Genomic DNA, 22,163 nt, shown 5'->3' on the forward strand with positions numbered 1-22,163 from the left:
CCAAACATCCCCATACCTTCAAGTATTTATAATTAGGTTTGTGACCTTTCCATACTTCATAAGGTATCTTTTGTGTTTTTCGATGTGGTAGTTTGTTAAGAATATAGTTGGCGGAAAGCAAGGCTTCCCCCCACAAGTTTTGCGGTAATCCAGAACTTATTAACATAGCATTCATCATCTCCTTCAATGTTCGATTCTTGCGTTCAGCAATACCATTAGATTGAGGAGAATAAGGCGCGGTAGTTTGATGAATAATTCCGTGTTCCGAACAGAATTTCTCAAATGGTGAATCATATTCACCACCTCTATCACTTCTTATGGCCTTAATCCTTTTGCTAAGTTGATTTTCAACTTCTAACTTGTAGTGTTTAAACACTTCAATTGCTTCGTCTTTGCTTTTGAGCAAATACACATAGGAATATCGAGTACAATCATCGATAAAAGTGATAAAGTACTTATTACCTCCTCTAGTTTGAACAAATTTTAAATCACATATGTCGGTGTGAATTAAATCTAGGGGTTCGGTACTTCTTTCAACAGAACGAAAGGGTAGACGTGACATTTTGGCTTCTACACATATATCGCATTTGTGATTAGGATTTAAATCACACTTTGGTAATAAATCTAATTTGATTAGTCTACGCAAAGTGTTATAACTTGTATGTCCTAATCGTTCATGCCAAATGTTAAATGACTCATAGAACAATAATCACTATCTTACGTAGGTAGAATCATAAAAGAATTGAAGAACATGTGATCAAAAATGTTGATTCACGCACATATTGATCCAATAGTTTGTGGACTTCATCACAATTTATGGACTTATTAAACTTAATAATTATTTTTGACTTTTAAATCCAATTATTTTAAGGGAAAGAAAACTGATCTTCGTCAATCTAAAGCCACTTCTTTCAGAGCTACAGAATCAGAGAAGTTAGAAGCATGCTGTATCCCTAAACTCTTGGTCAGATTCAAGGGCTTTCATGAAATGTGGTTGAAGGCAGATCTCCAAGTCCATGCTTGTCGCACCTTCAATTCCTGGATATAATGTCACTTTCCCATCAAATTTGTTTGCATATCCACTGCGAATGGCCAATGCTTTTCCCAGTCCAAATTCGTTCCCGTACATATCAAACCTTGGTGAACTCCCCATCATTATGCTTGAAGTATCAAAGAATTGCCCGAGCTGATATATAAAGTGAGTTTGGATCCAGGAATCAACCCACTCAAGCACCTTCTTGTCGGTATGGTCGATCACGGTCTGATGCAACTGCCAAGCCGCCCATCCTAGGTTGTTCCTTAGCAATTCTCCAGCTGTTGTGGTCGCTTTCACTGTCTGTATGCAATTGCCAAAGTAGTCATTAGGTAAGGGCGGATTCAACCTCGTTCTGTTATTGATAGCCATTCTGCAGCTGGTGTTCTCGTCTGGTAAAAATCCCCGAGCCCTTGTTACACACCTCCATATATGAGCAGACAATGCCTGTAAGGTCGAAATCTTGGTGCTGTTGGATTCAGAATTGGCTTTTCCCTTGAGTTTTGCCAGTGACTCGGAAGAAATGTGGAAAATTCTTTCCCTCAATAGAGGTGCATCGTGTCTACTGGTGAATTGATCGTGATGAGTAAAAGGGAGATTGAGAATTGGACCATGCCCTTCAGGAAACCAATGGCTGTGAATAGGTGGCCTAGAAATGGTTAAATTGTTCTCAACTTTTGCTTTGAAAACCTCAGACCACGCATTGAAAAAATGCCAGAAAGAGGTTCCATCAGCAACCACATGATTAATTGAACATCCAACGAATACGCCATCAGTCAGTTCTGTCACTTGAATCGTTAACAAAGACAAGTTGTGACCATCATGATTGATTGCCCTGTCATGATCAAAGAATGATTGAACAACAAGGGGAACATCAGTTGGTGACAGAATATCGGAGACACTCAAATTGAGCGATGCCTGAATAAATCTGGCCCCAGGACTATTGACACAGTCGATATAGACGGCGTAAAGAGGAGGCTCGTCTTGCTGCAAAGTCGCAAAGCGACCGGCCAATGGGAAGAAATGGACAAGAGTGAGAGAGAGTGTCTCTTTAAGCTTTTGCAGCAGATCCTTGAGTGAATTTTCATCAAAACCTGGAGGCTTGGGAAAGAGGAGGCCCTTTTGGATGTAATGCACTGACAGCATCATAAGATCCCATGGTGCCAAATACACAGGTTTCTTTGACTCTTCTGAACTGTATATGGGCTTGATAAAGCATTCTGATACAAATTTGACAGTTGGGGGATTCATTGTTGCACTTGTATTGACAATGAAAAATATCAGATTTGCAGATGGAGATTGTCAAACTGGTGTGCTCATATAAATATAAGCTGATGCACACTTTTTTCGATTTTTATAAGAAATAAAACATTGACTGACCCCTCAAAGTAAAAGTAGATGGTCCGTATGACATTAGGTAGTAGGTGAGATGCTACTCGAAGTTGACTTGGATTACCCTTTACTTCGAGAACAAGATAAAAGACATTTTGACTTAGAGTCTATTCACTAGTGATTATGAAAATTAATTTTTTGATCGTTAGAGAGAAAAATAATTTCTATATGTGAGTAAAGAAGTCAAAAATGACAACTGAAATATCAAAATAACGGTTAAAAAAATCAATTTTTTGAGGTAAAAAAAATCCTACCAAACGGGGGCTTAAATTGAGTAATGCTTTGTAACCCCCGTTGAGGCTCTCCCGTGAGATTAAATAACATTACTCATTTAAATTGTATTGAAATATTTTTTCTTGAAGCAAATGTATATTAACCACAAATTTGAATACTGAGGACCTAGCAGAACAAAAGTTGGACTAGATCTTGAACCATTTTTTGGAAAATATAACGAATTGAAGAACAATAATGCTTGTCGTACAGCTTTGGTACACAGCAACTTTCACAGCTTTTCAAATTTGCTGACGTAGACGTTATAGGCGGAATGAAGTTGTGGAAAAAAAGGGAAAGGCGGGTCATTTGCTCGTCATTCCATTTTACGACCCGGCCCATTTCATTTATTCCCATTATTCAGATTCCCAAATCAATTTCAATCTCCCAAATGCGAAACCTACGAGCCAAAATTTCCCTGCAGATCTATCTCTTGCAATTGGTTCATTTCCGGTGAGAAGACAAAAAATATTCTGAGTACTCGGTCCGGCTTCATAGACCTCCACCTCTCGCGGCTAGGCCATTTCCGTTCATGAGTTCTTTCTCGGTTAGAATCTTCAAGATTTTATTTTTCTAGATTTGGGTTCTTTATGTGATTTCTCCATTTATGATTTTTTTTTGCTGGAATTATTGTTTTGTTATTTTTTGTGATATAAGAAATGAACAAATCGAACACCTTTCAGGAGTTTAAGAATTCCTTTTCAAATTTGAGGATTTTCAGATATATCTAGACATGTTTAAAAATCTACCATTTGTCCTAGCTCTTTTTTTAGGATGTCGGAGAAAAATCTGAAATCTTGTTTCACAATTACATGCTCATGTCGCCGTGCGAAGTCGCCTTTCCAAATCTCCAGTCGACCGTTGACCGTACCTCTGGTCGAAAAAACACCGGCAGTACTCCTCGAAATCTCCGCCTAATTTCCCGTCAAGAGCACTACCCCTCCAGTTGAGGTGATTTTTGAGGCAACCACTGTCCGGTTGCCGCATAACCAGTACCACTATCTTTACACCCCCTCCGTCGGCAATAGACAACCAGTGACCTCCTTCATTTTGGTAAGTAAAAAGAAAGCAACATATGTGATTTTCCTTTTTTATGAATGTTTTTTATGGTTCTAAAAATTGATTTGCTTTAGCCTTTTCTGTGTGTAAGATTATGTACCATGCCATGTTAGTAGTTGCTATTAAGAACAAATGCTTGGGATGTAGGCAGCAGCTTTGTATCATGTAATTTTCATATGTACTGTTTGTGACTTTTGGTTTGGGATTTACTAATGTATATATGATACCATGGGATGCGTGCTATCTTCAGTTTTCGAATGAGATGCATATACCAAACACGTTATTTTGCTTACAAGTGAACCATTTCTATTAGTAATGTGATCCAGAAATATGAAGAGAGAATGCGATAAGGCGATGAATTCCTTTGCTCCATTTGGATATCACATGGAAGAGAGTATGGTCCTGTATTTGTTCTGACCACTGGTTTGCTGCAACATCCTGCATAACGAAATGTGCACGAAATTGATTCATAATATATGTCATATTCAAGTTATATACCTTTGAATTTTTCTGCATGAGATTGTATTTAAATGCCCAAATTAAAGAAAGATGGAAGCATGAAGAGCGAAGTTGCAAGAATTGAACTAAAATTTCAAGTTTCTTGGGACTTTTATAAGCACAAGCATTAAATTTGATATTACATCCAAGTTTCAAGTTTCCTAAAATGAATCTTCATGACTTATTTTTTCTCTACTGTAGAAGGAGAGAGTGGTTGCAAAATGTGCACAAGAACTGAATTTGGTTCTCGAACAATCATAGCCTGCATCCCTGTTTGGAAGAGTAGCTTAGCATCTGCTTAGAAGGGAGAACAATTTGTTGAGATCAAGAAAGCTTAAATTTTGCCTTGCTGGTCTACTTTTTGCCACTTCCTTCAAAGTTCCTGGAGGTCTACATAGAAGAATTTTGACTTTAATGTTGTCTGATGTTGCATTCTCATGGGATGTGGATGCCGTTGAATATAATGCGTTTGTATGGTCTCTCAAGTATACATGAGCATGTAATCGTCATGGACATAAACAAAATGTATACTAATGTTTACTGCAATGGTATTATGGGATGCAAGGCCTCTTTCTTAATTTATATATACTTGGAATTATTGCTAAGTTGAGGTTAAAAATCTCAATGCCAGCCTTTCAATTTTGTTTCTCAACTACTTGTTTTTCCTAAGACACTCAAGTCTCCTTTTGTTTCAAAATTAACGATTTCTGCAAATGACCTCGAGTGAGTCCCAACACAACCACAAAACCTACAATTGCACACAAATTTATTCATCTAACCGTTGCTGCAATGAAGCATAGAATTATTCATCTTAAAATAGGTTCAATCTATTGCAAGGATGTACCATTACGTACTTGCATTACATAATACGACCACCTATTGATGTTCACTAGTAGGCGTGGATAACGGTCCTATTGATGACTGCTTAACATGGTGACCAAAAGAAGTATGTAGCCCTGGACATTTCCGATGCATTCATGGACTGATTCACATTTTGAGAGTTCCAAGAGTAATGCAACTGCTAATTTTCCTCCCCCAATGCGACATCCAAGAGACTTAGTAATAGATTCCATGCCATTGCCAACTCTAGCAATTCTTACCTGTAAAATACATGAAATTTCAATTAAATATTTACTATATGTTCCTACTATGTTGTCTTCTTCAAAGTAACCACAAATATCTATGCTATATTTTACCTGATAAGTTAATCTTTTGTTATTCTTTAAACCTGTAAGTTCTAATATATATATATATATATATATATATTTTAAACAATCTTCTATTCGTGCTGAACCCAAATAAATTATCAAAACTAACTTTTCAAAACCAAACTCAGAAACAAGATTTCAGAATTTTCTCGACATCCCAGAAAAGGAGCAAGGACAAATGGCAGATTTTTAAACATGTCTAGATATATCTGAAAATCCTCAAATTTGAAAAGGAATTCTTAAACTCCTGAAAGGTGTTCTATTTGTTCATTTCTTATATCACAAAAAATAACATAACAATAATTTCGACAAAAAAAAGAAAAAAAAATCATAGATGGAGAAATCACATAGAGAACCCAAATCTAGAAAAATAAAATCTTGAAGATTCTAACCGGGAAAGAACTCGTGAACGGAAATGGCCCAGCCAAGAGAGGTGGAGGTCTACAAAGCCGGGCGCACCCCCCGTTATTGTCTACACGATTCTTATATGTATGGGATTGCTATTCGAGCTACAATTCAGAACAGTGGTGTTCGGCAAAGAACTGCCCCTTTAGAGTAGAGATAGAGGCGGTCCATTGAAGTGTCAAATTCGGAAGTGAAAAGCAAATGTTCTTTGACGAACTCCCTATCTCGAAAAGAGTACTCAGACTATTTTTCGTCTTCTCACCGAAAATGAACCAGTCGCGAGAGATAGATTTGTCGAGAAATTTTGGCTCGCAGGTTTTGCATTTGGGAGATTGAAATTGATTTGGGAATTTGAATACTGGGAATAAATGAAATGGGCCAGGTTGTAAAATGGAATAATGAGCAAACGACCTGCCTTTCCCTTCTTTTTCCACAACTTCATTCCGCCTATACCTTCCACGTCAGCAAATTTGAAAAGCTATGAAAGTTGCTGTGTACCAAAGCTGTACAACAAGCATTATTGAAGAAAGACTGGTGCTAATGTGTCAAAATTGTTGAGAATTGAGATCATTCCCTACATTGGTCCAATTGGAATCACAAAAATATTCATATGTAATTCAAACTATATTTCGCGCAATCACGTCAATTCAATTCCAGGAATTTGATAACTCATAGGACTACCAACTCCAATTGAAATCATGGCAAAAATCATATATAATTCAAAATATATCAAACGCAATCAGTTGAATCCAAATCTATGAATTAACTAACTCATAGGTCTATCATCTGTGGTTGAAATAGCAAGAAAATGCATAAATAATTCCAAATATATTGCAAGCAATCGCGTGATTTCAAATTGAGAAATTAAATAACTCACAACGCTAGTATCTCCGATTGAAATCGTGTCAAACTTCATATTACACAATTCTACTAATTTTTCATACGTGCAGAAAAAGGAAAACCAGAACAAAAAAAATGTCTTACAAATTAATCGACGGAACAAATATTTTAATAGCATGAATATTTAATAAAACATAGTAACTTTTACTCTATCCTGAATCCAGCCCCATTCTACCAAAAGCATAGAAAGTTTGTAATTGTTTAACCCTCCTCCAATATCAACCGTCCACCACTGTTCCAAAGGTAACTTCCCTAAAAATATACTCAGGTACTAGAGAATTCGCCATCAAGAAAGCCTTTATAATAGATGGAAATAAAATCGACTACAAACGTCTATTTCCAAGAGTACAGCCAATATAAGGAAACACTAGCAGTCCTATAAGCCTAAAGGTGTGTCTATTGTTAAACAAAAACATGATCACACAAGATTGAACTGCTCAGCATACCATATAAATGGGCAACAGGACTTCCTAAACACGAACTTCGATCCCAGAACATGCTAGTTCACCAGCAATCTTTCATAACCAGCAACTAGCTTTATAAGTCAAGAAACATAAGCTATACTTTGATCACCATAAACCACAAAAAGTTGAGCCTTCGACCTGCCAAAGATTTGCTTTCATTCATAAACATGAGAGATGAGTAATCATCATTCACTAAGGATCTAGAATGATGCATGAGAATGTCAACCCATTATGCACCTAAATGGAAGATAGACGGAAAGAAATAAATCCACAGGTACCAAGGTTTGCCATAACGCAAACCAACAAATGAATCCAAAAATCATTTAGAAAACCAAAATAAAATCTAGCAAATTCAAAACCTAAATAAGTTCCAAAAGTTAATACCGACATTCTACTACCCTCACTACACAAATGGTTGATTCAAGATGACATTCTGAACACCAAAAAACCTCAAGAAACTAGGTTGTAATTGAGGGACAGTGAAGCAAGTAGATCTGCTGGGCTGTTAGCCTGTTGAACATTCCCCAGGACCTCCATAGCCTCGGCAACCTTCGCTTTCAAAGCATCCGGAGATTCAAGCAAGTGTAAAACCTCTATTTGGTCCATCTTGTTAAGACGAATCACTAAGATTTTAAAGGATCGATTCACTTTTGCAGTAGAAATAAATTTGCAGAAAATGTAAAAATCAAACACGAAGATATGTTTCGCCCTAAAAGGGCCCGGATGTTTAGTCTTGCGACTTAATCACCCGTTGAGCATCACCAAATGTAATATAGCTCAAGATCCACTAAGTATTAACCAAGAATAGTACAATATGTACGAAGAAACCAAGAGTTTCTTCGAGTTTCCTTTCACCTGTATACCAACCGTAACCAAGACCCTCTCAATCACTAATAGACTATACAAAACAATCAGAGACTATCACTAAGAATACAGATTGAGAAACCACCAAGAATATTTCGGCTTTACAGTAAAGAGAAAACCTTAATCTTTCACTCAGAAAGACGAGAGAAAAAGGTGAACGGGTAGAAAGCATCGAATCGTCCAGAATGAGAGCCAAAATCAAGTTAAACCAAAACCAAGTTAAGTATCTGAACAGTTAACCATCATTATCCAAGGGTCAGGATGAAGCCACGTGGACGGCTGATCCTTAACCATTAAAGAGGCAAACACGTTTTCTCCAAAAATACGATTTCATAACCCAAAAATAAAAAACATAATGGTCCAGGTCCATGCTGAGGCAGCCCACATATCATAACACATCTCCAGAAGCATGCCAGTAACTTTTGCTGCATGTTCGTGCTCCAGTTGGTCAACCAGAGGGTACAAATTCTCACCCAACATCTGCAATCCAACAAAGGAGCATTATTATCGATAATGCCACACCCAGCTACACAAGTAAATTCATGCAGCAGAATTCTTACCGTCCTCAGTTGTTCAGGCATTGCATTTGCGAGACCAGAAGCCAGAGCTATAATTGGCATAGGCTGTGGTATAGTGATATCTCGTGGAAGCATACCACCCATGTCATAAGGAGAAGAATCATGCCTCCAGCAACGCCAGCATTGGCACTTCCAGCACATTTCAACTACAAGGATAATGACACATCCGTCCCCTTGGCAGCATCTGAAATGGAAACATTAAGCATACTTCTATAGTACAAACACTAAAATTTTTAATTTATAGGGAATCTATGTATCAACTAACCTGCTGCGACATCATAGCCAGAGGTTGCTGAGTTTGTTGCAAAGGACCTGCTCCTCTTCTACCAGGGCGTAGGCCCTGACGGACCGGTGGCACAAAGAAATTTAGCACCAGGACGCATTGCAGGGACAAGCTATTGCTGATAACCAAATCCAGCCTTGACAAATTCAAGATAAAATTGTAATTGGTATCATTAAATTGAAAGGAAAGACAAATGCAATCCATGTCATATCATTCTGAATGTGCCTTGTATAGGTATTAAAAAGGTCAATTCCACTTTTGTTCCTCGCTCCACTGTATACCATGATTCACATGATAATCTAATATCCTAAGAACAGAAAATTTTGAATCACTTTTCAATAAGTAAATAATTTCACTAGAGAAACCTCCAGGACCATTAACTCCAGAGTCCATAGTATCGAATTCAAAATTCATAGCACCTCAAATTAACAATCTTTTTAAGTTTTTGAATCTTTAAACAATACAATACCATATAACTTGCCAACAGACCCAGCATCTAGCAAACAATGTCATTTAACACATTTTTTCTTACACAGAGACCAGGGACTGGGACAGGGGGAGGAGAAGTGGCAGTATCGTAGCAGCAAAAAATGCTGATTGCCAAAGAAAAAAATTGATCAAAAACTCACAAAAATTACCTGAGGAATTATTGAAGTGGGAGCTTGCCCATAAAATAGTTGCTGCCCAGTGCCAGGTGCACCAGGAGGATATATTTGCACACGAGGAGCAATTGATGGTGGCATTGCAAACGTCCTCATTTCAGAAAACTGTGGGTACAATTGGAAGATAAGTTTTTTAAAATTCATTGATGGATGTAGTCTATTTTAGTGGAAAGATATGATTGACTAAAGGCCGAGGATAGTAGCACTGAACACTATAAAGCACAAAAACTTCTGCCAGGAAGCTTCTTGTCTCACGCATTGTCCAACATGCCACGTGGCATGTCCTATTTTCTCCACGTCTTAATTTTCACATGCAACGAAGCTTTCTAGACACACCTCAGACATGCATAACAGAAACGATGCATCTTATCTTCCTACATTTTCTTTTTAAATTTTGTGAAAGTTTTTTCAAAAACCTCCAAATACGTTTAAGTGGAAAAACATTTTTAGTGGCTGCCCTATCATTGACCATGTTTCTTTCACTTGGGCTTGTGTTTATTTGGATTATTGTGGGCCGTTGATTAAGATTTGAAGGCTGAGATTTAGATTCATTTTTCTCTAATAATTGGAATGGCCCGGCTGAGAAAGAGACTTTCACTTCATTCTTCATTTTGGCAGATTTTCTCTCCTACTCTCTCTCTATGGCGATTCCAGTCACATGGAACCTTGATTTCTTCATATCCGTTCTTGTTCCCTTTACCGGTGTTGTTGTATGTTGTAAGGCCAGTAATTTCGCCCGGTGATCTGGTGCATTTACAGTAAGCTGCCGGTAGCTTGTGTGTTTCCGACAGTGAGTATTCTTGGTCTCTTGTAGTCAGATTTTAAGCTGTAAATAGATACTATTCTTGAGTCTAGGTCAAGGTCGGTTAGGTGCTATTTTGCGAGGTCTTTGAAAGGCCGATGATCTGCAGATATTCTTGGTTGTGATCTGAATTTTGTACTCAAACTCGCGCTCTCTTTTAGGTGATTCTTGCACAGTTACAGGCTCGATTTTTGCTTCTGAACCCCCTAGATTAGGCTTGGCCGAACTGGGTGAACAATTATTGTGTTCTTTAATTTTCTGCATTGTTTATTACTGCGTGGTTCGATTATTTGGTGATTAAAATCGTACATTGAGATAAAAATCCCAACTGTTATCAGAGCCTCGTAAGGCATGGGTAAGGCATCTGTGAATACTATTTAATTTTTTGTCATATTGATGTGTTTGATTTGATCTGTACAGTACAATAAGTGATTTGAACGAAAATTCTTGGAGCTACGGTTTTGGATTCCAACTCTGCAGTAAATCACCGAAGTTGGATTTAATGTTGTTATACACAGTATTTGGTGAGATCATTCCAATTTGGTTCACAGTATTTGATCTGCACGTGTTCTTATATCATATGTGAATATTATTGTAGTTTGAATTTGTTCAAGAACTGAATAAATTGTTTAATTGGAATAGAATGGTACCAACGGTTAGAAATCTAAAATTAATTCTTTCTGTTATTCAATCTGTGCATGCTATATAACTGTGTTTTTTCATTCTGTCATCTGCTTATCTAAAATTATCTGCAAAACTTTTTCTGCAACTTAAGTGATTTGATACATTAAAAAATCACTTATGTCCACGAGTAGTAGCCACCCTTTTACAGAACCTGCAATGGGTTCGAAGATCGAATTGTCTAAATTCGATAGAAAGGGGGATTACTCAATTTGAAAGCAGAAAATGAGGGTCATATTAGTCCAACAAAGGGTTGCTAAAGCCCTTGAAGATCTTGAAAAATTTTCTGATGAATTGAAAGCTAAACCTGATGAAATTCCAGATATGAATGAAATTGCATATAATTTTATCATATTGCACTTATCTGATAACATTGTAAGACAAGTTGAAGATCACAAAATCTCTAGAGAATTATGGATTGCATTAGATACTTTGTTTCTGACTAAGATGTTGCCAAATAAAATTTACGTCTCAGGAAAACTGTTTAGCTTCAAAATAGATGTTGGAAAGGACTTGGAAACTAATTTGAGTAATTTTAACATTTTAGTTAAAAACCTTTCTCATAATGACAAGAAATTTGAAGATGAGAACCTTGCGGTAATCCTCCTTAATTCTCTACCCGATTCCTATAGAGATATCAAGAATGCAATAAAATATTCTAGAGATGCTTTAACACAATCTATTGTCATCAATGCTTTAAGATCTCGAGAATTGGAAATTAAGAGAGAGTCTAGAAGTTCAAGAGAGGAAAGTATGTTTGTGAGAGGAAGAACATAAAAGAAGGAAAAGTAACTCTAACAACAGAAAATTCAAATCGAAATCGAAAACTAGATCTAAATCTCAGCCTTCCTATCTTAATCAATAATCCAAACAACACAAGTCCAAGTGAAACGGACATGGCCAATGGCTGTCACATGGACAGCCACTAAAAACGTTTTTCCACTTAAAGAAATGTATTTGGAGGTTTTTGAAAACACTTTCACAGTCTTCACCTTATTTTCACAAACTCCTAACTCTCTCTAGTTGCTACAATGCATGTGACAGTAATATTTTTGCCTTACATCATCACCCTAAGTACTTGCAAAAGAAATTAGCCCGTATCAATATGTAGTAAAGTTAAACAAGACTTAAACTTACCTGCATCCAGAATTTTGATTCCCATATCAGATGGGTTCACATCGAGTTGTTTTTTTTTTGCAAGTGCCACCCATTATTTTTACCGATGGTCAAAGTGCTTTACTATTATGTAAAAACCTGGTTTATCATGAAAGATCTAAATATATTGAGGTGAAGTACCATTTCATATGTGAAAAATTGCTTGTGGTGATGTTATACTTAAAAAAATTCATACCGATGTGCACCCATCTAACATGGGAACCAAAATTCTGAATATAGGTAAGTTTAAATCTTGTTTATCTTTACTGCATATTGATACGGGCTAATTTCTTTTGCAGGTACTTAGGGCAATGATGTAGAGCAAAAATATTACCGTCACATGTATTGTAGCAATCAGAGACAACTAGGGATTTGTGAAAACAAGGTGAAGATTGTGAAAGTGTTTTCAAACACCTCCAAATATGTTTCTTTAGGTGGAAAAAAGTTTTTAGTGGTTGTCCATGTGGCAGTCTCTCATTGGCCATGTCCCTTTCACTTGAACTTGTGTTTGTTTGGATTATTGTGAGCCATTAATTAAGATTGGATAGCTGAGATTTAGATCCCTTTTTCTTTAGGCCTAGTTGAGAGAGAGACTTTCACTTCATTCTTCATTTTGGCAGATTTTCTCTCCTACTATCTCTCTCTCTGGCGATTCCAGTCAATTGGAACTTTGATTTCTTCAAATCCGTTCTTGTTCCTTTTACTGGTGTTGTTGTATGTTGTGAGGCCCATAATTTTGGCCGATGATCTGGTGTATTTACAGTAAGCTGCCGGTAGTTTGTGTGTTTTCGACAATGGGTATTTTTGGTCTCTTGTAGTTAGATTTTAATCTGTAAATAGATACTATTCGTAAGTCCATTTCAAGGTCAATTAGGTGCTATTCTGTGAGGTCTTTGAAAGGCCGATGGTCTATAGATATTCTTGGTTGTGATTTGAATCTTGTACTCAAACTCGTGTTCTCTCTTGGGTGGTTCTTGCATAGTGACGAGCTCGATTTTTGCCTTTGAGACCCCCAAATTAGGCTTGGCTGAACGGGTGAAAATGATTGTATTCTTTAATTTTCTGCATCGTTTATTACTACTGTGGTTCGATTATTTGGCGATTAAAATCGTACATTGAGATAAAAATTCCAACAAATTTCTGACATACATGCAGTACATTTCCTCAACAGGTCAATGACAATAATCCATTTCTGTACATAAATTATTTTATTTTATTTTATTTTAAGATATATACTTAGAAGATCTACCTTCAAATTCAACACAAAGACTGTAAAGGGTGTATTGAAAAAAAATAAAATAAATTGGAGTATTACATGAGAAGTTCCTTGTCTGTTTGTATCTGTGACTCAATTATTGAGGATCATTAAAGATATATATGATATAATAAAAAAGGCATAGTCACATTAACGGTGAAGGTTTTGCTCCCGTCCTCGTTTATGTTTTGCCCAAGAAGTTCCCAACATAGTTATCAGACAATAAAAATCAAGTCAAAGAAAATTCAAATATGAAAAGTAAAAGTTGATTCGAATGCCTAAGAGTATTCTCCTACATCAGATGGCCACCTTAGATGATAGATATGTCTCATCATTCGTGGGGGATCGCTGGGATGTCCAGAAATTAATGCTCGCCCTCGTAATGCCAGAAGAATCATTACCGCAAGAAATAAAGCAAATTTTGAGCCCCAAACAGCATAAATAATGGGTTGGGGCACCTATATCAAAATAAAACAGCTTATGCTTATTTTCAAGCACTCACTTTTGGTGCACAAGCAAAACACTTTTGAAGTGTTTATAGCATTTAAAAGCAATGCACTTTACAACCTCTAACATGAACCACCAAAAACACAAAAGTGCACCCAATTATAAAGCATAGTGACAAAAAAAATGCCTCAAAGAACTTTGTATTTAGCCCACAATTGCCTTCAATGACAAAGGAGAAGTGCTTCTCACAGAAAATTTACCTGCAACCTTGCCCTTCTCTCTTCTTTCCTCTGTGCAAGGGCGACATAGAGCGGCTTACTGATCACCATTTTCCCATTCATCTCAGAAAGCTGAAACATAAAAACAGATAAAAGCTCAGTCAGTATGTCCTAATAAAATGTCAGTAAACAAAAGTATCACCCATGGTGTCAACTTACTGCTCGAGAAGCTTCTTCAGGAGTTGTAAATGCAACAAATCCAGATCCTCTGCTTACACCACTAGGATCTCGCATAACCTGCAAACAGTGGAAACAAATAACAATAAAAGAGCTGAGAAATACTTGTCCCATGAATAGAGAAAAGATAAGAGAAGTAATTACAGGAACAGTAAACTTGATTCATTAAATCTTCAGGCACAAATCAATATACCTTGCATGATGCAACGGTACCAAACTCAGAAAACAGTTCCTTGAGTTTGTCATCATCTATGCTATCATCCAAATTCTTAACATAAAAATTAACTCCTTGATATTTGTCTACTGCTTCCCTTGTGTTATTCTCAAATCAACTTTTCAGTTCTTGCTCTCTCTCAGATTTTTCCTGAGCTTTCCCGACGTACCATTCCTCATCACCAAATTTCTTACCATTTAGAGCTTCAACAGCTTGAGCGGCATCACCTGCTTTCTCAAAGTTGACAAAGCCAAAGCATTTTGACTTCCCATCAGCATCCCTCATCACTACAGCACTAGTAATTGCTCCATGCAGGCCAAAAATTTTCTTTAGATCATCATCTGTAGTTGACTCTGCAAGATTTTTCACGTACACATTGTTGAATTGGGTCTTGCTCTGAACTGATTCTCTCTCCTGCTTACGAAGGAAATGCCCAACATAAACTTGCTTATCTTATAAGCATGCCATTCAACTTGTCTATACCATATTGTGCTGAATCTTCATTATCAAATTGTACAAAACCATAGCTTTCAATTGGCCAGAAGGATCTGTTGCAATTTTGCAAGAAAGAATGTTCCCAAAGCGTGAAAAAATATCGTGTAGTGCTTTATTATCAATTGATTTGTCAAAATTCTGCAAAGTAAATTTCATGAATTTGTAACTAATTCACTACATAAAAATACAAGCACAAACTGCCGAATGCAAAACAGTAAATCAATTTGTGATAAATAACATAACACCTCCGACTCAAAGAACTCAGACCATATATATAGCTGAAGCTATATGGAACAACAACAAACCATGCAAGTTCCCCTGAACTATGTATAGCAACAATTCATTGTACATGCCAATACAAAAATACACGGGCAAACTAATGGCAGGCATCAAGGTATGGAATCATCAATACCAAACATTGAGTTTAAAAGAACTATTATCCTGTTCCTGGCAAACGCACAAGATTATGTAGACAAAAATCCACCTAAACGAATTCACCAACCTAATAGATCAGCTGGAACGAAATTATCATGATGAAATAAGAAAGAGGAGACACATACCAAACTGAAAGGAAATAACATGCTAATTCAAAAACTAACAAGCTTCCAATCGGTCTAGTAAGATAAAACAATAGAAGAAAAGCACTTGAGCACAAAAACCTTTATAAGTATGTTTGCAGCTCCACTTTTATGAACACTGGGATCTCGATGAGAACATTATTCAGGTGGACTTGTTGTTCAGAGAAGTGAAGTTCAGCACTTCCATTGCCCTAGTCGCTATAATCAGAGAAAACAGGAGACACATCAGATATTGCAAAACTTAGCCTTTTCCTTCTTTCAACTCGGAAGACAAAGGACAAGATTATCTGGGACTTTTTAGAATCTTCAATAACAAAAGTGTACAAGCAAACTTAAAACAGAGAACCAGTATTATCTCAAGAAACAACTTAAATGCTCTGTGGTATTTAAAACGGCAAGATCAGGTTTCGAGAATTTTTTTTGCCTCAAAGCCTGGCCACTCTGTTACTAATACTAAGGTATAAAACTCCGCCTAAACCAATAAAATAACTTAAAAGTGCAAAATACTAAATTTCACTCGTAATAAGTCAAAAAACATCTAAAAAAATCTGAGAAAAACATTTTAACAAGATTAAAATTCAAAATTGCAACTCAAGACATAACATGGATCGACTTGTAATAAATAGTAAAGTAAAAGGTCTTGATCACATAACATGACAAGTAATCACATCAAGACATCAAAGGCCAACAACAAACTGTGCAGAAGGTGAACATAGAGGAGCACACACCACTGTCACCCCAATGTTTATGAGTTGAGATTGCACGCCTAAGTGTAAATCTTTGTACTCTTAATGAAAACCTCAAGTGGGCCAAGCCTCAAAGCAGTGGTCTCTCAGAAGTCACAACAGCCTATGATATTAAAATCACCCAAAAACATAGGATTCTTTTTTCTGTCATCATCATATGCGCTCTCAACAGGGAAGCAGCCAACAAGTAATTCAATTGGATAATAATAGTGACTGTAAAATGGTTTCTTTATTGTTTCTATTTCACTATCATTTTTCTCTCTGGATGGGGCTGTGTAAAGGTTCATCAAATCCTTGACTTCATATGCCAAGCCACCTGGCCTTGTTTAGTTCTTATGTAATGTTACATAAAAAAGGAACAAACGCTGGTCATCTTGATAAAACTCAATCAAGCTGCTTAAAGTATAAAGGACTAAACCTTGAGAAACTTTGAATTGTTAGTTTCAGCTAACTGCAGGGGTTTCATTTTACTCCTATAGCCAAAACCCCAAGTTATCCCACTTCTATTGGCATTTGGCATTATAACAAACTGGCACATACGCACCTACTCAGTGTACTAAAATGCTCAACTAGGCGGCGCCTAAGCTTGAAACTCGGACAAAACGCATCGCTTCATGATTAGACGCTTTTTTTCAATTCTTAAACGGCTGAATTTTTCCTTCCTCTCTTTCGCCTTCCCTAGGCGCACTTTATTTGTTTTTTTTGGTATTTTTTGTATATTTTTTTTTTGGCCAAAGTCTTTTATTAGACTTTAGCTTATTAATTTTTTTTTTATTTTTAAAAAAATAAATAATAATAAAATTTCATTTGACTTGAACAATTCGTAAAGCTGCGAGTCCGTTACACTGAAATCCAAATCCCCGACATACAAAGAAGTCGAGGGAAATTGGCTAGTCCCTCCACCCGGTGCGGGAGTGGCCGCAGGCACTCCGTTCGGTCCAACTGATGCCGCCAACACATTCTGATGCTGCATCTGAATCTGTGCCATTCCTTCCCAACAAGAAGTTTTGATTTCTTTCTTCTTCTTTTTTGATGTTTTTCCCTCACCTCTTTGTTATAAATAACAGAAACCCCAGAGAGGTCAAAAAAAATATAACAACGAAGAGAGGGAAGGTAACTAGATATAGAAACTCAAAAGATAAAAAATGGAGAGAATATTTTCGGTTTTTAGGTTTGGGAGGGCAGAAAACTGCATCGCACTCGGAGAAGAAAGGAACTGTATAGTTTATGGAAGGAGATAGTTAAGAAAGCCTAATTGGTTACTGAGATGACACGTGTAACTTGCACGTGTCTTACGACGTGATCGGATGTTAAGAGCTACATGAGTCCGAGTAATGCGGTTGATAGATAGGATGAAGGATAATTTGAAATGGCAATTTCTTTTTATAATTATCCTATTTTAACGGCCAAGTAGAAAATTGACTATTTCTATAAATTTTAGTTGGAAAAAAAAAATAAAAAAATTAGAGTCAGTTTTTAATAAATTCTTGCTAAAATCGTCTTTCAGTAGGATTTGACACCACAATATTATAATGCACAATCAAAATTTTGTTGAGGGCAACTCAGAGGACAGCAAATATGAAACGGATTCTTGCATGGAGGGAGGTCACTTGATGAAATTTTAAATTTATTCCCTATGTGTTTCCGATTTTTCAACCCAATTATAATGCATTTTCCAACCGTTGTTAGACTGTCAGCCACCATTGTTGACTTCATTTCTCACATTGAGTCCCACATGCTCGCAACAAAGGGGGGCAAAAAATGAATTCTTTTCTTTCAACAATTGGAAACAAACAGGGGCTTAAGCTATTTTCACTTCATTCTCTCTAATTGCTCCTTACAAAATTTTCTTCAATTGAAAATCAATTTTAAGATTAATAGTCTTTTTGAAAGTAATGAGAGCATTATTCAACATGTGATGAAACAAAAGCATCGATAAAACAAGGATTTTTCCCTAACCAACAGCTATCTTGAAAATGCAAAAAGATGTTAGAGGCTAAAGAATATGTGATACACTGTTCATCTCGCACCAATAAAAAGACACCCTGTGTATGTAAACGATGCCAATAAGGAGCATATATAAGTGCTCTCTCTAGAGTGAAGATGATTGAGTTATTGATTGGCATTCCTGTATTACAGAAAGATGTTCATATACCACGTGTCTCTGCAAATTTCAATCCCTCCCTACCAAATTGAATAACATTCCTCCGTAAAATCAATCGAGTACCTTATAGATTTTGAAAATGATCCCAATCACTTTACCATACCAATCCCTAAATCGCCTCCCACTCCCCAATGAATTCTGTTTCTTCATGGACTGCCTCGACATTAAGCTTAAGGAAGTTAAGGAAGTTCGCGCATGGAGGCACCCATCTTCTGTTCCTAGAAAGAGGTCGATCTGGACTTATATAAATCACCTTTTGCATTGCTGCAATTCTACCAAAAACCATCTTCGCTTTCCAAAATATGATAGTGTTATGATGTTGAGTTATATATGAAAACTTAATCAAATTGATGGCCTATTAAATGTGTGTCATAAATAAGTTTGTGATGAATCATAGCCCCCGTTTGAGCCACATTATTGTAAAAATAAAAATGAAAAATATAATCGTTATGGACTCCACAAAAAAGATAAAAAGTCAAATATAGTGACTTGATGTGATGGATAATGGTCATCTTTTTCATTTTAACGGGGAAATAATGAGGCTCAAACAGGCCTATAGTCTCCGCATTCTAACAAAATTGAGAGCTTGATTTCCACGAATCTTCACTTCAGACAAAGTTGTTTAAAAGTACTAAAATCATGTGCCAAGTAAAACAAAATGAATTTGGGCTGAAACACAATCATACTAGGATTTGCTAACTGGATTGCAAATCCAATAGCATGTCCACTTTATTGACTACCTCACTACTTCCTATAGTTGAGTAACTTGGTTTAGGTTTTGAGAGAATGAAAAGGAGAAAAAATGAAGTTACTTGGTTTGCTAATATAATTGTATTTAGTCCTTGACCCAAAAAAAATGAAATATCTTAACAAATAATCAAGATTGGATGGTTTTGTTGTTCACTAATCGAATTAACTTCACTGAAATATTCCTCAAAATACCAAAATATTGTAAGGAAATAGCAATCTCCATGTTGAATAAGAATTCAGACATTAACTGAGAATAATTGGCAGGCTTCGCAATTTAATTAAGAGTTATATGTCACCTCAAGTATATTGTTCAATAAAATTGAGATATAATTTGATTTATTTCAGTTTGAATCTGTTGGGTCCAATGCCACATAAACTAGTGCCAAACACTAAGGTGTTACATAGCATTATTATTAAATCGAATTTGATTTGAAAGGTTCCTAAAAATTGTAAGGAAATTTTAATTCGGATGGTAAGCGATAACCATAATTTTAGTCGAGAATATTTGATAGTTTCTTGTTTATCTATTAAGTAAAACTACTACATAAATACGATGTCAGATGGAGAATAATCTCAAATTTGTGTTCTTGAATGATTAAGATTTTTCAAAAACAGACCAATTTTTGCTGCTTTAAACAGGGTTCGCTTGAGTTGCATCAATTAGCAATATGTCATTATTACAACTTCAAATAATAATTTATTTCTAAACGTTTTATCCGTATGAATTTTGTCCCCACAGACCACTAGCTATAATACAACATCTCCTGATTGATATGATACTTTATCAAAGTCTTGAAAAAAAAATTGGTTATTTATTAATTTAAACTGTTCCTTGGAATTAATGGAAGACAACAACAAGTTTCAAATAAAGAGTAACAAGAATCGACATTTTTCAAACGATAGACGACTTTAGTAGGTTCATGTTAGAAATGGAACACAGATCAGAAATCAGCACAGTGAAAAGAGATCAATACAAGTTTAACTTGTTTCTTTTTCTTTCTTCAATCCAAGAAAGAAAAACAAGTCAAGAAATCGAAGTGGTACACAAGAGAGAGTCGAACATTTTCTGGAATTACATTGTTCATCTGCCTTCCGGGTGCAAAGGGAAGAGTTTCAGGGTCCTATCTTCTTCTTCTGTACAGTATCTCTTGTCCTCTTCTACCTCTTCAAATGTCCATGTGCTGCACTTTCTCTTGTATGGACTGTCTTCGTCCTTCACAACGTCCCCCTACAGAAAATTTCATTCTTATTAATTTATCGAACATTTTTTCAAGAAAAAAAGATTTAATTAGACAAGAAATTAAATTACCTTAGAGTCAGATGATAATAAAGAAGTGTTAAGTATGGAAGAAGGTGGTGTTCTTGGACTATGGCTATTAAGACCTACACTATTGCGCTTTTGCTTCTGTCTCTCTCTAGCTTTGTGGTTCTGGAACCAGTAAAACACGTTTTTCCCTTCTATCTTGCCATACTTCCCTAACTGAGCCGTGATTTGCTCGATTTGTTGCGCATTTGGAGTTCGCATTCCTCCTCTATAAAGCATTTCAAGAATCCCTATCTGTTCTTGGGTTGGGTTCCACCTCGTCCCTCCAGGATGCGTCTCTACCTACATGTAAAATCATAAAAATGTTAAATTGATCAAACTTTAACAAGTTGATCATGTCCAGTACTGCGTACTACACATGCCCTCAGAGCAATAGCATTTGCATGGAGAAGTAACCCAAGAATTACATGCATTATTTATGTAATTACCTGAGCAGATTCTTTCTTGTGATAATCCGAGGATCCAATCTTGATGGGAACACTTTCGGGTCTAATGAAGCTCTTGAGGTCGAAGATTGGGACGGTACTCTCCGATGAGGAGGTGGTGGTGGTAGTGGTGGTGATGAGTTGCTTTGGAGCAAGTGGGCGAAATCGCTTATATCCAAGAGTGAGAGAGGGTGGCTCGTGCATTTGTTGCTCCCAGAATCCACGTGCAAATTGATGAACCTTCATGCTACCTTCAACTCCCATGGATGATACTTGATTCCTAATAAGAATGGTGATTATATAGAAGAAAGCTAAGGGATAAAGAAAAAGTGGGAAATGATCAGGTGGTGTCCAATATCAACCAAAGACCAAATGATGAGGTGAGGTTGACTTGAGATTTCCATGTTTAAAAAGAGAATTGAAAAGTTGCTTCTCTCTCTTGATAAAATGATATAATGTGCAAATCTAGGATAAAAAAAAAAAAAAGCAAAATACATCCCCCTCTATTTTTTCCTCAAACTTCCTAAAACAAACCTCTTATTAAAAGCGAATACACTCTAACCTTTGTATATAAATATTTTCAGTATGTATGATATAGTGTATTTCGTGTGTTTCTCTTCTTTCTTCATTTAGAGTGCATTTCATTATAACTATTTTTTCATGGAAAACGTCGTTTTTTTCCACCCAAATTCTTATTTTTGTGCTGTTTGGTTTATAAGTTTTTCATGAAAAATATTTTTCTACTTTTGGTCACATAACCATATTTTCCTAACAAATGAGAAAAATATTTTCTTTGGGGAATAAATTTTTATTTTTCAGGTAATTCACTCTCTCTTTCTCTCTCATCCACTCCATCTCTCTTTTATTTACCCAACAATAAAAAATAGACAAGCACAACACCTTCTAAGTTGAAAATTAAACAAATACATTTAATTGACAATCTCTATACAAATAATAATTTGCTTAAGAATTTATTTTATTTCCATATAAATTTCATACTTGTATTCAAACACACCCTAAGTTCATTTCAGCGTCCTATCTAGCCAGATATCATAA

The 22,163-nt window shown here is 36.2% G+C and overlaps 2 protein-coding genes and 1 pseudogene across 2 annotated transcripts; all 3 read right to left on the reverse strand.

Moving 5' to 3' along the window:
- Window positions 1-611: 611 nt before the first annotated feature.
- LOC111397289 (uncharacterized acetyltransferase At3g50280-like) lies at window positions 612-2,339 on the reverse strand. The gene has a single exon (XM_023024138.1). The coding sequence runs from the start codon at window positions 2,282-2,284 to the stop codon at window positions 935-937; it is 1,350 nt and encodes a 449-aa protein (XP_022879906.1). The 5' UTR covers window positions 2,285-2,339; the 3' UTR covers window positions 612-934.
- A 5,663-nt stretch (window positions 2,340-8,002) lies between these two features.
- LOC111397290 lies at window positions 8,003-17,252 on the reverse strand (annotated as a pseudogene).
- Window positions 17,253-20,217: 2,965 nt separating this feature from the next.
- LOC111397291 (WUSCHEL-related homeobox 4-like) lies at window positions 20,218-21,438 on the reverse strand. The gene is made up of 3 exons (XM_023024139.1): window positions 21,111-21,438; window positions 20,668-20,964; window positions 20,218-20,586 (listed from the first exon to the last, which is right to left on the reverse strand). Exons 1-3 carry the CDS (start codon window positions 21,369-21,371, stop codon window positions 20,440-20,442), a joined length of 705 nt encoding a protein of 234 aa, XP_022879907.1. The 5' UTR covers window positions 21,372-21,438; the 3' UTR covers window positions 20,218-20,439.
- Window positions 21,439-22,163: the final 725 nt, after the last annotated feature.

The sequence above is a fragment of the Olea europaea genome, chromosome 7 (assembly GCF_002742605.1).
Source record: "Olea europaea var. sylvestris chromosome 7, O_europaea_v1, whole genome shotgun sequence".
Lineage (NCBI taxonomy): Eukaryota > Viridiplantae > Streptophyta > Magnoliopsida > Lamiales > Oleaceae > Olea > Olea europaea.

What these genes read in the sequence shown, in the direction of transcription:
- LOC111397289 (XM_023024138.1), bottom strand. Translation starts at nt 2,284, where the DNA reads ATGAATCCCCCAACTGTCAAATTTGTATCAGAATGCTTTATCAAGCCC.
- LOC111397291 (XM_023024139.1), bottom strand. Translation starts at nt 21,371, where the DNA reads ATGGGAGTTGAAGGTAGCATGAAGGTTCATCAATTTGCACGTGGATTC. An exon ending in ACAAGAAAGAATCTGCTCAG is followed by an intron (nt 20,965 to 21,110) that starts GTAATTACATAA and finishes TTTTACATGTAG; the next exon opens with GTAGAGACGCATCCTGGAGG. An exon ending in TATTATCATCTGACTCTAAG is followed by an intron (nt 20,587 to 20,667) that starts GTAATTTAATTT and finishes AATTTTCTGTAG; the next exon opens with GGGGACGTTGTGAAGGACGA.